Source organism: Glycine soja, chromosome 19, assembly GCF_004193775.1.
Source record: "Glycine soja cultivar W05 chromosome 19, ASM419377v2, whole genome shotgun sequence".
NCBI classification, from domain to species: domain Eukaryota; kingdom Viridiplantae; phylum Streptophyta; class Magnoliopsida; order Fabales; family Fabaceae; genus Glycine; species Glycine soja.
The window spans coordinates 1,664,281-1,678,131 of NC_041020.1; the positions used below are offsets into that span (position 1 = coordinate 1,664,281).

General features: G+C 32.2%; 1 protein-coding gene across 2 annotated transcripts; it reads right to left on the reverse strand.

Moving 5' to 3' along the window:
* Positions 1-257: 257 nt before the first annotated feature.
* On the reverse strand, positions 258-10,455 carry LOC114397999 (paired amphipathic helix protein Sin3-like 2). Of its 2 annotated transcripts, none has more exons than XM_028360102.1 (23): positions 10,048-10,455; positions 9,851-9,926; positions 9,107-9,328; positions 8,816-8,996; positions 8,636-8,734; positions 8,294-8,467; positions 7,924-8,209; positions 7,105-7,247; positions 6,293-6,368; positions 6,164-6,193; positions 5,749-5,942; positions 5,504-5,658; positions 5,164-5,291; positions 4,807-5,061; positions 3,316-3,984; positions 3,125-3,207; positions 2,305-2,925; positions 2,127-2,224; positions 1,896-2,034; positions 1,673-1,825; positions 1,399-1,562; positions 1,029-1,140; positions 258-699 (listed from the first exon to the last, which is right to left on the reverse strand). In XM_028360102.1, exons 2-23 carry the CDS (start codon positions 9,922-9,924, stop codon positions 550-552), a joined length of 4,206 nt encoding a protein of 1,401 aa, XP_028215903.1. In that variant the 5' UTR covers positions 9,925-9,926; positions 10,048-10,455; the 3' UTR covers positions 258-549. The 2 variants fall into 2 exon arrangements, with proteins under 2 accessions (XP_028215903.1, XP_028215902.1); XM_028360101.1 differs by having other exon boundaries at positions 8,291-8,467; positions 10,048-10,454.
* Between the last annotated feature and the right edge of the window lie 3,396 nt (positions 10,456-13,851).

The following is a 13,851-nucleotide window of genomic DNA, read 5'->3' on the forward strand; positions in this document are numbered from 1 at the left end:
ACTATACAAATCAGTTCCTCATGCATTTCAATACAAAATTTGTTACTTATCTTAATTTAAATGCGTTTCAATCATTTTCAATAATTAAAAATTAATTTTATCAAAACCATTTATATTGAATTATAAAACAAATATCCTTTATCAATGGCCCTACCACATTTTTTGGCCGTTGACTCGGATATAATAATTTAAAAAAAAAAACAGAAAAATGAAAAATGCAAAGAACAATATCAAGTATAAACTAGGGGCACGCAAGCTTTGGAACGGAGGAAGCAACTGTGTTGCAACTAATAAACAATTTGGTAAACAATATTTCTACAAATATATTGAAGCAAACTATTTACAAAGGAGTGTGCAAAACGCATGAGACCTCATAAACGCATTACACACTCCCATCTCTATATTCCCTTCCTCCACTTTCATGTGAAAATTCAAGTACTATGACAACAAATAAAATTGTAAACCCAAAGGGTTCCTAGGTTGCTACACCAAGACTCACATTATGTATTTGAGTCTCAGCTGTTTTAGAAGATGTTAGAGAACAGCTATTCATGAAGATACAAATTGCGAGTGTGCCAACAATTTGCGGAATCTTTCCTCTCTGTCCCTACGAGACTGGGAGGTTGTGGTCCCTGATGGCGTCCGTCGTTTCTTTCTTGGTCGGAAGAAAAAATCTTGTGTGTCAAGAACATATGAAATCTGCAGATGAAACTCACGAATAAGAAAAACAAAGCATTGTTCTTAACCATTGGTTTTAAACAAATAAAACAGAAGATTAATAGCCTTGTCAATGTGTGGTGCTTTGAATGCCACCCTAGACAGTCAACATTCTCAAATCCACACCATTGATTTTACAATTGCAGCACAACCACACTACAATTTAAAACATTAGTGAAAAAAGAGGGCATATCTATATCATTATCAAGAGAAGATGAACATAGAAAATGAAAGATTATGCCTATAATATTCTAAATAAAGCAGTAGAGAGCAAAAAATTGGAAAACCAAATATGAAAAAAGCAGGCATACCTTGGATGAGCTGCAAGCTATCTTACATTCCAATCCGTTAACTACTTTAACACCTTCCATGGCAGAGCATATTGCAGAAAGCTCATCTAAGTTTCCATATTGGCGTTTGTTTCTGCATATATCAAAATAAAAAGTAGAAGAAACTCTGTTACCTAGTTGAAAAGGATATGCAATATTTCCATGTTGCTAAAAGCATGCAATAAAATCCAAAACCAAAATGTATAACCCCCAATTAGCAAATAAAGAAATAACCTGTGGTCAGTAAAAGATTAATCATGCTTACATCACAAAGTAACTGCTACCCCAATTGTCATTACAGAAAAGAGAAAAGTACTAAACCAAAAAAAGTTTTATCTTGCAGAATCTGTACCTATGCAGTATGATGCCATGGGGCTCCTTTTTGTTAGGAAAGACAGACAGAAAATCACTGTGCAGATAAAAAGAGAAATTTGGATCAATAGAAACAGCAAACAACTCAGGCTTTTCATTCATATTGTCCATGAGCTGGATGAATAGTCGCGAGGGGGTAGAGGACTGCAATAAGATGACAAAGGAAAATAATATTAACCACAAGAACACATGCTGATCCTGTTCACAAGTCTGACTTTTTTTTTTGGTTTTAGAATTGGGTACAAAGGACCTACACATTGTAAACGATATATATTATCCTCATGAAGGATGACATGAGCATTTGCATGATATACAGAATCATTTAACTTCCCAGACTTCCGAGACTTTTCATATTCATATAATTGGAGAAGCTTATTGTCTACCTCATCGGTTGCAACAGTTTGAAGCTGCAGAAAAGGTAAATTAAAACCTTTTAAATCATAAGCAAGTAGAAAATAAGATAATATGGCAACATACCTGTCTGACCAATTTGTATATTAACTTGTCCAATGTGAATAACACATACGACTGGTTCCCAATAATTGCTCGGCATTCATCTTCAAACTTGGCATTTTCGGCAGATCCATCAAGCAAGTTGTACAATGCATTCATAAATCTAAAAAGTATGGACAATCAATTCAGACGTGTAATGAACACTCATTTTTCTTGGGGGGGAGGGGAGGCTTGGGATAAGTTGTGAAAATTTACCTTGAATAAGGATCTGGTGAACTAGCATCTTTTGCTTTCCATTTCATTTCTGCACTCATTGAATGTGTTTTTGCTGATAAGATCCTCTCATAAAGAGCCTGCCAAGTTCAAAGAGTTTATGGCATCCACTGAGAAAGAAATTTCAATATCAAACACCACGAAATAACATAATCCTTACTTGATGAAGTCTAAAAAGCACATAGAAGTCATCATTTCCATAGAACACCCTTGAATCCTTCATTTCTTCAACAAATGAAACTGCTGATACATGCTTTGTGAGGGGTTTCACGGATGAAAGGAACCTCTCTGACAATGGCAAAGATGTGCCATCTCCTCCGACCTGTGCATCACAAATCCCCTCAGCTTCACCTTCACTCTCAGCCTTACCATCAACATCGTCATGTTCTATATCTTCCTCCTCTTCATGATCTTCGCGGAAGCATTCATCACCAGCAGATTCACTGCCTGAGACATCTTCACCAGCTTCAGAAACATTTTCACTGTCCTCATCATCAGCATCTGCATCATTGTCACCTCCAGCCTCGGGACAAGATTCATCCTCTCCATTTCTAGACTGATATTTCCTTTTTTCAACGTTGTGCTTTGACTTAGCCATTGACTGCACATTTGAATCTCCATAAGCAACATAGTTATCCTCCTCAGAGTCACCAATTGGTGATAATTCACCCTCTTCCTTTTCAATTTTGCAGGGCCCAGCTGATTCATCATGAGTTTTAACTTTACTGCTCTCACTTAGAACACCATTGACCACTGGTACTGGAGTTGCCATGTCGCATCCCTGAAACACAAAGATAACTGATAAGCAAAGAGACATACCAATATCAATTGGAGAAAAATAAAATAAAAATCCCCGGTTTCAGAGAAAGCAGAAAGAAAAGGAAAAGAAAAAAGAATGAGAAAGCAAATAGATCTAAACTGATTAAGTGCTTTTGCTAAAATGATTAAGAGTTAAATCTACCACAATGGAGAACTCATACCTCCACCGAAGGTACATTAACACCCTGAGACTTGGATACAGAGTCATCAACATCAGTAGGTTGCGATGGAGTAAGAGCACAGCCTAAAAATATAAACAAAATTTAGGATTCTGACTAGAATAATCTTAACTAAAACAGAAATGCAAAAGAATTGAATTGATTGCAATGATTTCACAACTACGCATACAGACCTGAAGACGCATCTAAGTTAGTTCTGTTCAGGCTGTTTTCTCCTCTAATTGCAATTGATACATTGTTTTTAGCTCCTTCTTCACCAGAGGCAAATTGTTTGCTAAATCCAGAGGCTTTATCATTGCATTCTACATTTTTCTGTCCTTTATCCATTAATGGATCATCTCTACTAACAATTTCACCACCAACAGACCCATTTTCTTTATCATTGGATGCCGCCACAGTAGTCCAGTGAACATTCTTCACTTCAGTTACTCTACCATCAGCTTCATTCTTATCAGATTTTGGTACCCTTGAATTTATCGAAAGAGTATCTTCCCGGGGACTTCCATCACCCCCTACATTTGGTGCACCAAAATTGCAAACATTATGTCCAGTTTTTCTGTCCTCAGCCCTTTCTGTCCCATGAGATTGGGAAGGAACACCAAGCATAGGCTCCAAGAAGGTACTCCAGAGCCTCATAATTTTATTTAACAACTCTTTACTAGAGAATAACTCTTCACATGAATAACGAACAAGTTTATACAGGTCTTCATGAATCCCAACATCAGAATATTCAAATTCCAGATGTGGAATTAGAGGCTGTTTATTTCCAGCTGCAATAGACTGAATAATATCGTCCTCTTTCTGCTGCTTTTCTTTAATTTCTTTAATCTCAGTAACCAAAGCTGTATAATATCAAACATAGAATCTTAGAACAGACTAAAAGGATGATGATACTGAAACATGCAACAATGTGTAATACTTTACAATACAATTTTAAGGTTTTATTAGATTGTTACTAATAAATTTATGTAGGTGGCAAAGCAAAGGCTTGCTAAGACTTATTTATTGCTGAATCTCTCTTTTATTTCAACAGCTGTGAGATCTGCAAAAACAAAGCAACTGCTTGAAGAGGTAATTTAGAAGTTTTCCAAGAAGTGTGTTTTCCGTATAATACATGTATGGGTTATAGGCAAAGTGTGCTTCAATGTAACGCCTTTGTATGCAGTCTCTATCAGTCTTTTACTTTCCAGACCCTCAGTGTTTCAAATTTAAAACAGTTCAAAGAACTTTAAGCAGAAGGTGGTAAGGATATTCCAATCTCATTCTCATCTGAAGAACACTAAGGTAAGACTAAGAGTTAAAGAGTAGATGGCATACTATATATATTGTCATGCTTATACCACAGCTAGCTTCAAAATATTTATCATTTATACCCAGCAGACAGTGTCACAATATTGGTCATTGTAGCCATAATGAAGGCAATCAGGAATTATAAACACTTTTTGTCATGCTTATACCATGCGAGCTACAAAATATCTATTGTTCATACCAAGTACCACAATATTTGTCATAATAGGCTTTTTAGCCACAGAACCAATTAAAATATTGCCTAACTGACCCATGTAACTTTCTATGGTTCTACCCTCACTTAGTTCATGGAGCTCATGGCAAGCCAAAACAATCAAATCAATGTGAAATATGAACATAAAACAAAATAAACTTACATTTGGTGCTCAAGTTCTTTGAATCTTGCTGTTTGAAGTAGAAGCTACGATGATCAAGTGATTTGTAGTGATTTTTAGCATAAATCTCAGCCCATACTTTATTGAAATCTGAACGACACTTACTCCACTCCTCTTGCTTCTGCTTCAGTCGAGTCAATATTACAGGCAGGGCATGGGTTGGGTTTTTACGCAAGATGTCTATAACGTCCAGACCATGATCACCATATAGACGTTCAATACACCTTAAATTTAGAACTGCAATGCATAACCTCAGACAAAATCAATTTATAAAGCTCTAATTTTGAAAAACAGCAGCTATATATATATATATTAGATTGTGGTTATTTTGATACATACCAGTAAAGTGATCTTCAATACGGTTCAGAGTCTCCACACTGATTTTATTTTCATTGATGCTATTATACAATTCCTCTGCTTTTTTAGCAGCTGAGCTCACAGACTCCAATAACATGTCCAGCTCATATCTACATCAGAAATAAAAATATCATCATCCCATAATACACACAGAACTTTTAATCCTTGAGAAGATAATGACTCCAAAATGGACATTGCATCCAGGAGGCAGGAGAGATAATGGAAACAAAGAAAAATTGTCAGATCCAGGGAAATGAAGATAAAAAAGAAATGAACTAACCAAGGTAAAAGGTAAACAGGAAAAATTCAGCACAAGTTTTACCTGTCATCTTCACATCTGAACAAGCTTTCTTCATACTGATTTCTGCGCATATGTTTGAAAGAGTAATCCTCACTTCCAGAAGTCACAGATACCCAATGGTCATTCAAGACTTGAGCACCAAGCTCAGATCTCTGACTAGCTGTAGGAATTGGATACTACAAAAAATGAGGGGAAAGAGTTACACAAGAGCAAAATACATTATTGACAAAGCCAACAAGAAAAGAAATCAAATAGAAGTTATATACATCTGCAGGCAGAAGCCGGTAGCTGGGAGTACAACGTTTACAGTCACTAAGGTCAAGTTCTTGAATGGATTTTCCCATGTATTTCTCCCTGTATCTTTCCTTCTCTTTAGCTCCATCCAAATCACGCTTGTGCTCTTTGTCTTTTTCCTCCAACTTTGATGATCTTGATAAATGAGCATCAGTAGACAGTGACTCTGAAATCAACATTTTTGCAACATCAAATTGACCATCAATAAAAAAAAAAAAGCCATTTAAAATACTCAGCATAATTCAACATTATCTCTGAATGATTCCTTAAAAGAAGAAAATGATAATTCAGTCTACAAACCGAGAACCCTTCTCCAAAAAATAAGAAGAAATGAAAGTAAATGCATAAACATAAAGAAGCCAAGATATATAGAGTATATTAACGTACTTTTACTCATGACACCAGCAAGGAATCCATCTGCAGTAACAAAAATGCAAAATATGATCTCAAGGATTGAGAAAATGCAATAATTATATTAAGAAGAAGAAAAAAAAATAAGAGTTGAAAAACAATTACCAATATTTTCACAACGCTCCAAGAAATCATTGAATTCATCCATAAGATCCGAATGCTTTCCAAGTAAATCAGTTACCTGAAATGTATATTTTGAAATGATAAAATTAAGACTAGAGGCAACAGAAGCTCATAAGAGTTTGAGTTTGCACAAAAATCTGACAACCTAGATCTCCTCATGTTTTAGTTAAGTGAACAGGAACTAAGGGAAGAGAAAGGGGGAGAAAACGGAGAGAAGAAATATGAAAATGCTTTCTGCATAGTGTTTCTGATGCTATCATACAAATGAATTGATTCAGTGTTCTGAGTGGAACTCAAAATATATTGTGTTTCTGATACAAGCATTCTGTATTCTGTATTCTGTCATCTCTAACTGTCTATCATGAGACCAGCAATTTTCTGTGACCACAAAACCTTCCTACAAAAACCCTTTCATTTTCTTTTCAGCTAAATCCTTCATGTCAATACTGGCAAAAATTAAAAACCAACATAGTCTGAAGAAGCATATACCATCAGTCAAAAATAAATAACTATTTGTCTGAAATGAAGTAGTATATACCATCAGTAAAAACATTGAATAGTCTATCATGAGAAGGGTATTTTAAATTGTCTTCTAGAATTCTGAGCAAAACTAGTATCAACTAATCTTCATACTTCAATTAATTAAACTATGAAATTCCTAGATGAATAATGTAACATAACTAAAATAATTCAATGTCAGCAAGAATACCCAAAAGTGAAGTATATGAGTAAAAGCAGACAGATGTCTTCTTGCAAGACTTTTAAGTATGTGACTCACAGAGGCAATCACATACCAAATTTTGCAAATCATTCCTTTTAATTATTCCATTGCTGAAAATATGAAGGCACTTCAAGAATGTTTGGTAATCATCTGAACTGCTCAACTTCCCCTTAACTTTCTCACAGAAACTGAATGCTTGACTATACATGCCTGGGCCTGGCATGAATAAAAAACAAGCAAATAAATAATCAACAGGTTATGAATATACAGGTCAATATGATCATCTAGTCCTATTACTCCCCGTTATTTATTTAAAAATGAATGTAAGAAAAACTTGTAATCAAGAAATATACTATCAGGACATATAAATACTAATAAAGGAACTATAAGAACTCCAAACAATTGGTGATGACTACATTTAATAATGCAAATGATTTACTTAAACTCTTAAGTGTGTGTTAGATTTAGCTTGTTTTGAAAAAATAATCACTTACGTTTTTTCGCTTCCTACAAAAGAACTATAGAAAAATAAGCAGTTATTTCTCCAAACTTAAGGATTTCCAAACATGCACAAAATATTATATTACAACACTCTACAAATTGGTCAACTAAAAAATCTAAATATTTTTTAATGATGTGTGTACATTTGAACCAATTTTCAACAACTAAACTAGTTTACTCTGTATTTACAGTTGAGTGTTCGACACCAGAGAAATGTCATTACAGTTTCCTATAGTGTCAATTATTACACCATTTAAATAGATAAAAATCTGCAGAGTATTGTAAACAAGTTACTGGCAAACTAGAATAACTTTATGAATATAAAATGCAAGAAACATGAATCATGTGTTCAAGCAATGCATTTGTCCAAAAGCATAACAGCACGGCTTACTATTTAAGGTATCTTTGTCTTCATAAGAAGCAAAGTCAGAAGCCATTCCAAAACCTTCAGCTTTCTTGACAGATTTTTTTTTGTCAGGAAAGCGTTGCAAGTTCAAATCCCTGTTGTTATCAAGATCATGTTCTCTCTCATCTTGATCACGCATTCTCCTCTCCCTACTTTCACGCTTCCTCTGCTCCTTGTGTATGTTCATCATTGTCTTGTCATCATCCAGCTCAGGGCGTTCAGCACTCATATCACGATCATGAGAAGGAAGCCTGTCTCGTCGATAGCGTTGCTGTAAAAAGAAGTTTGTAACCCAATCATTAAAAAAAGGAGTTTAGAAGATTCATGTAATGTGGGAGAGGAACAATCTTACTGCCTTGTCTGCTGGCATTTGGCGGATCATAGGGGCCATAGAACCCCGCTCATTAAAGCGCTGCAATGAATTTCGAATATATGGAGCATGCTGTGTGGAAGGTGCAGCAGAAGTATCTGGTAAGAATCTAGTGAACTCCTCGAGCAAATCTCGATGGTCCTTAAAAAGGGTAGCAACCTAGAAAATATTTTTTTAAAAAGGAAAGAGAGTAAACATTCAACCAAAAATCTTTTAAAGAGAACATGACAAAATCAACGAAGAGTGCCCCCATTCAACAAAAGTCTTTCAAAGAGAACACGACAAAAGCATCAAAGTGTGCCCCTGAAAAAGGACATAGCATATTACCTCACTATAAACCTCACCAATGTCCTTATGCTCTTTGCGGTACATATTTAAAATGTCCAAGAATGATTTGTAAACATGCTCATCACTTAGGAATCGTTTCTGTAGAAGAAAAACCTATCAGTTACAGCTAGGAATCAATAATATCAGTGAAATAAGTCAACTTCTGAAAAGCTCATTCACCTTTATCTTGTTCACAAAGCTGATTGCTTCTTCAAATTCAACAGTTTTCTTTGGAGGAGCCTCATCCTCGTCAAGCGTTATCTCATAACCCTTTGGTAGGAAAGTATTAAATCCAAAAATCAAATTGTTGTGCCCCTTGAATAACTCCTTCACCCTTTTTATGACACCAGCAGTGTCAGTCCTGGAAAGAACCAAAAGAAATATTGAGAAAAATTGTTTCTTTATGTACAAAACTCCACATTTAAAAATCATCATATAGTGTAAAGACTAATGAGTGGGGCAAGAATCTACCGTTGGGCCTTGAAATCTTTCATGACCTCAAGAAACATGTCGTACTTCTCTCTTTGGTCCTGAAACATGTCTTTGACTTCCTTCAAATAGGATAAAGCATCATTGGTAGTCAGCTTCTGGGAAGCATTTGCTCCCCCGCCAACACCACCTCCATTGCCACTTCCCCCTCCGCCGCCGCCTCCCCCTCCTCCTCCACTTCCAGGGACTTGGTTTTGTCCATAGCTTCAGCACAAAACATAAACACATGCACTTTCAGATACCCAGAATATTAGCAATCATAATATTAATCTCTACAAGCCATCAAACATTTCCCTTGTTCAACGTCCAAACTATCCAAAATTTTATAATATCCTCATTCCACAGGTTGAAAGAATAGAGATCTTCCAAGTTAATCGATGAGGTAATTTACAACACTACTCGCATTACTTGCCTGGTAACTAAGATTCACACATACAACTAGAACAAATCAAATTCCTTTAGCCATACCCTAATTAACACGTCCATTTCTTTTAAATCCCATGATCCCACCAGATAACCCATTCCGAAGTCAATTCAAGTTAAATTAAACACAACCCTAAGTAAACTCAACAACAATTCAACCCCACATGTGAAAACACACACACACACTTAACAACAGACCCATGTTCCATTCACGCAGCACAAAATAGGGCAAACTAGCAATTCCAAAGTCATAAATACAAAATTGGCACATAAAAAAAAAAAGAAATAGGGCAAGAAACATACGAATCAGCACGTGACGAAGCAAAGGGGCGTTTGAATTGAGAGGCAGGATACATATCATCCCTCGCCCTCTTCATTTCTGCAAAATCAAAAGCAATCCAATTAAAACAACAACAACAAAGAATGGTACGAGAAAAACAAACGTTGAATTGAGCAAAAACGAACCAGGCCCAGAAAGTGAAAAGGGTAAAAAATGATACCTTAGGAGTTTCCCAGAACTTTTTTCCTAGGAAAATTTGCTGGGAGACAAATTGAGTAGATCTCCGAGAAACAAGAGAAATGAAAGAAGAGTGAAGGAAGGGGTTTGATAAGACAGGGAAATTCGAGGTTGGTTTGTTGTGTGTGTCTGTGTCCCTCTCTTACGTTGGTAAGTAAAGAACAACGAGGAAATTGAGACGCAAACAACAGTAGAAAATGAAACGAGATTTGGACAGAGAAAAAAAAAAAAACAAAGAAAGAGAGAGAGAATTTCGGGTGGAAAAAGGGAGGAGAAGCGGTGGTACGTGCAAGTCTCAAAACTCAAATTTTGGAGTTAGAAGAAAGGAGAGAAAAATTATAAAACATTCGATTCGCAAGGCAAAAAATATGAAAATGGTGATTTGTGAAGAAGTGTGCGCGTTTTATGTTGTTGCAAACGTGGGAGGCTTCCTTAGTTGTTTGTTTGAGACTTTGAGTTTTTTTCATTTTCGAACATACCTTCTTTTTTTTTTTTTTAAATCACGGCATTGATAGAAGCAGGGTTGTTTTTTATTTTTTTTAATTCGTGAGCATCACATGATAAATGTTTTGTTTTTAATATAATTTATTTCATATGATTTAAATATTTTTAAATTACTTGATTAATAATCATTTTCTTTTTTAATACACTCATTTGTTCAAATCTATTAAAAACTACAAATTTAAGAGAAAATTATTTAATATTTTTTCAATAAACATGTTAATAGTAGTATAAAATATCCTTTGATAACCTAATGAATTATTAGAGTCTAACCCACCATCTTTAATAGGTCTTCCAAATGAGATTTATAAATTTTTATGATTTTTTTAAAATAAATTTTAACTGTGTATAATTAAATAATTAAAAAAGTATGCTAAAACATATATTCTTAACTAATAAATGTTGGTTGGTTGATAAGGATCCAACTTACGTGCAAAAAAAAAAAGTAAGTTCAAATTTCACTACTAATATAAAATTTTGTTGGTAAGCAATAGATTTATTTTTGTAAATATTCTTCGAATCTTAAAATATATTAATACATATCTTCTTTGATGAGATTTTGAGACTCAATTTGTCTAAACTTTTAATATATATTAAATATTTATTTTCATTTTGTAATTTAACATTTTTTTCATTTTATTTTTTATATTTTTTTCATTTTAGTCATTATAAAATATATTTGTTTTACTTTTTTTTACCTTAAGTGATTAGATAATGATTTGAATAGTAAGAAAAATGTTTTAATCATAAAAGAAGCATTGCTTAAAGTATTTTAAGGACAAATGAAATATTTTGCAAGAATTAAAATAAAAAAAATTACAGGATCAAAAATGAAAAAAACATTAAATTCCGAGAACAAATATTTAAGCCTAAAAATAAAGAAGAAAGTTTGTTTGTAACGTTTAATTTATTTTTCCGGTTATTTTGCTTTGGTTCCTTATTGTGGGGCGGGTCTAGAACCCAGCCATGACTAGTCTACACTACCAAGCCCATGGTTTCTTCTTTACTTTTTTGTTTTTCTAGTTTATTGGGTTTCACTTTTTGGTTTTTGTTTACGAAATGATTAAGTAATGGGTTAAGTTTGTTAAAATTATGAAATATCATTTCAGTTTTTTTTAGAATAACTTTAGTTGTTATAATTATTACCAAATCACAATTATTTTGTTCTATTTATAAATATAATTTTAGCAGTTCTAATTATTAAATGACATTTTTTGGTTCTATTATTTGATTATTATTTTTTAATAATTATTAAATGACAGATATAAATATCATTTGACTTTTATTTCAATTTGTTGAATTACGAAAATAAGAACTAAAATGATTGTGTAATAGCATCTTGGATCCAGACTCTTGTAAGTTTTGTCCCTTTAAATGCGTTCAGCCAGCTCAACTTGGATTATGTTGATAATCTAAATAAAAAAAATGGTCTCAGATTTGATAATTTGAATAATTAAAATGATTTTTTTTATAACTTTAGAACTAAATTTAAATACAATACGATGAAAGTGTAAAGGTTTTTTTTATAATGTTATCCAAATATGAATTATCGCATATACATGCATGATATAATGGTTAACTTATCATAATAATTATTTTAAAAATCTAATTACTTTGACAATGTAAAAAATAAAAATATTTATTTATAGTATACTAAAATATAACGATTTTAGAAAATAAAGTAATTTTCATAAATTTAAAGACTAAAGTTAATTAGAGTGAATTAATTTGAATCAAATAAACTAATTTTAAATCATTAGACATAAATGAAATATAATTACTAATAAATATATATATTGTCAATGTAAAAGTTTTATACTATTATTTAATTATAATTTGTCATGCTAAAATTACACATTAATTAGATATAAAAACTTTTACATTAATAATGCATGTTCTCAATGAAATATATGATATGTATCGGAATTAATTAATTAATTATATATATATATATATATATATATACTAGATATATATTTTGCAAAAGGACACCAGGATGTGTTTATTTTTGTATTTGCTCAAATTCTCAAGCTCATAAACCAAAAAGTGTCTTTAAAAAAACTAAAAAGTAATAATTAATTATTTTTTGTCAACAGATTTTTAACCTTTGGATCAAATCCAAAACCAGCACTCGTTACAGTTCTATAAAATAACCGGTACCTGTTTTGCGTTATGGTTTCATTTTCTCTCTCTTATCTTCTTTTTTGAAATTTGCTTTTCAAGTGAGTCTGGGTCTGGGCCTGGGCCCATGGTTTTTGAGGCGCGGGCTACAATGATTTAGAATAATAATCAAATTTTTTTAGCCCTTAAATACATCTCAACCATACAGTGATACAATACAACCTCCACACCATATTGATAATTAATAATACTAATAAAGAAAATAGCATGTGGATTTTGAAAAGATAAATATATGATATTTTAATATATTTAACAAAAATTATATTTTTCTGAAGAAATTTTTTCACTTAAAGACAAATAAGACTATCATGTGACGTAAAATTTTTCTTCTAAATAATAACATTGTTGTATATATAGGAATTGAATTTTTTTTTATCATTATTTAGGAATTGATTTTGAATAAGGTAAGTGATTTTTTCTAATTCGGATGATTAGATATACATTAGCTTTTCTTTTTATCAAATTGATTATTGGTAAGATTAGCTCATAAGTTAGCTGAAAGTTTATAAGTTAGAAGTTGAAAGATTAAAAGTAAATTAAAATTTTATAAGTTAATTTAATATTTGATAATATTAATTGATAAGTTAATTGATAAATGTTAAATGACGTAAAAAGATATATTTAAAATTTATAATATTTATATTTTATTTCTAATAATTTATTAACGTAAAAGGTAGGATAATAATTTTTTAAATTCTGTATAATAAAAAATGATAAAATTAAATTTTTCATTTTTTTTTAGAAAAGTAAAATTAAATTAAATAAACTTTAATAGAAGGGTAAAATGAAATTTCAAGTAAAATAGTAAAAGCTAAATTGAGAGAAAAAATTAATAGTTTATAAACTAACTTATTTTTTATAAGTTACTTCAAATAACTTATCAAAAATAAGCTACTTAAGATAAGTTATGAAAACAAGTCAAATGAATTCATAAGCAGTAAAAGAATCTTATAAGCTCCTAAAAACTTATCAAAATAATAAAAAATTATCATGTTTTTTTTAATAATAGTTATCATGTTTTGGTCTTTGGATTCATAGAAGAATCTGTATATAATTAATTGATTGCAAATTTAAATGAGATCTTTGCACTTAATTTCAAATTATT

Bases quoted from the DNA above. Each gene is read 5' to 3' on its own strand.
- LOC114397999 (XM_028360101.1), bottom strand. From the start codon at position 9,924: ATGAAGAGGGCGAGGGATGATATGTATCCTGCCTCTCAATTCAAACGC. The intron at 9,329-9,850 runs GTATGTTTCTTG...TTTGTGCTGAAG, and splicing joins GCTTCGTCACGTGCTGATTC to CTATGGACAAAACCAAGTCC. The intron at 700-1,028 runs GTATGCCTGCTT...TTTCATCTGCAG, and splicing joins TAGCTTGCAGCTCATCCAAG to ATTTCATATGTTCTTGACAC.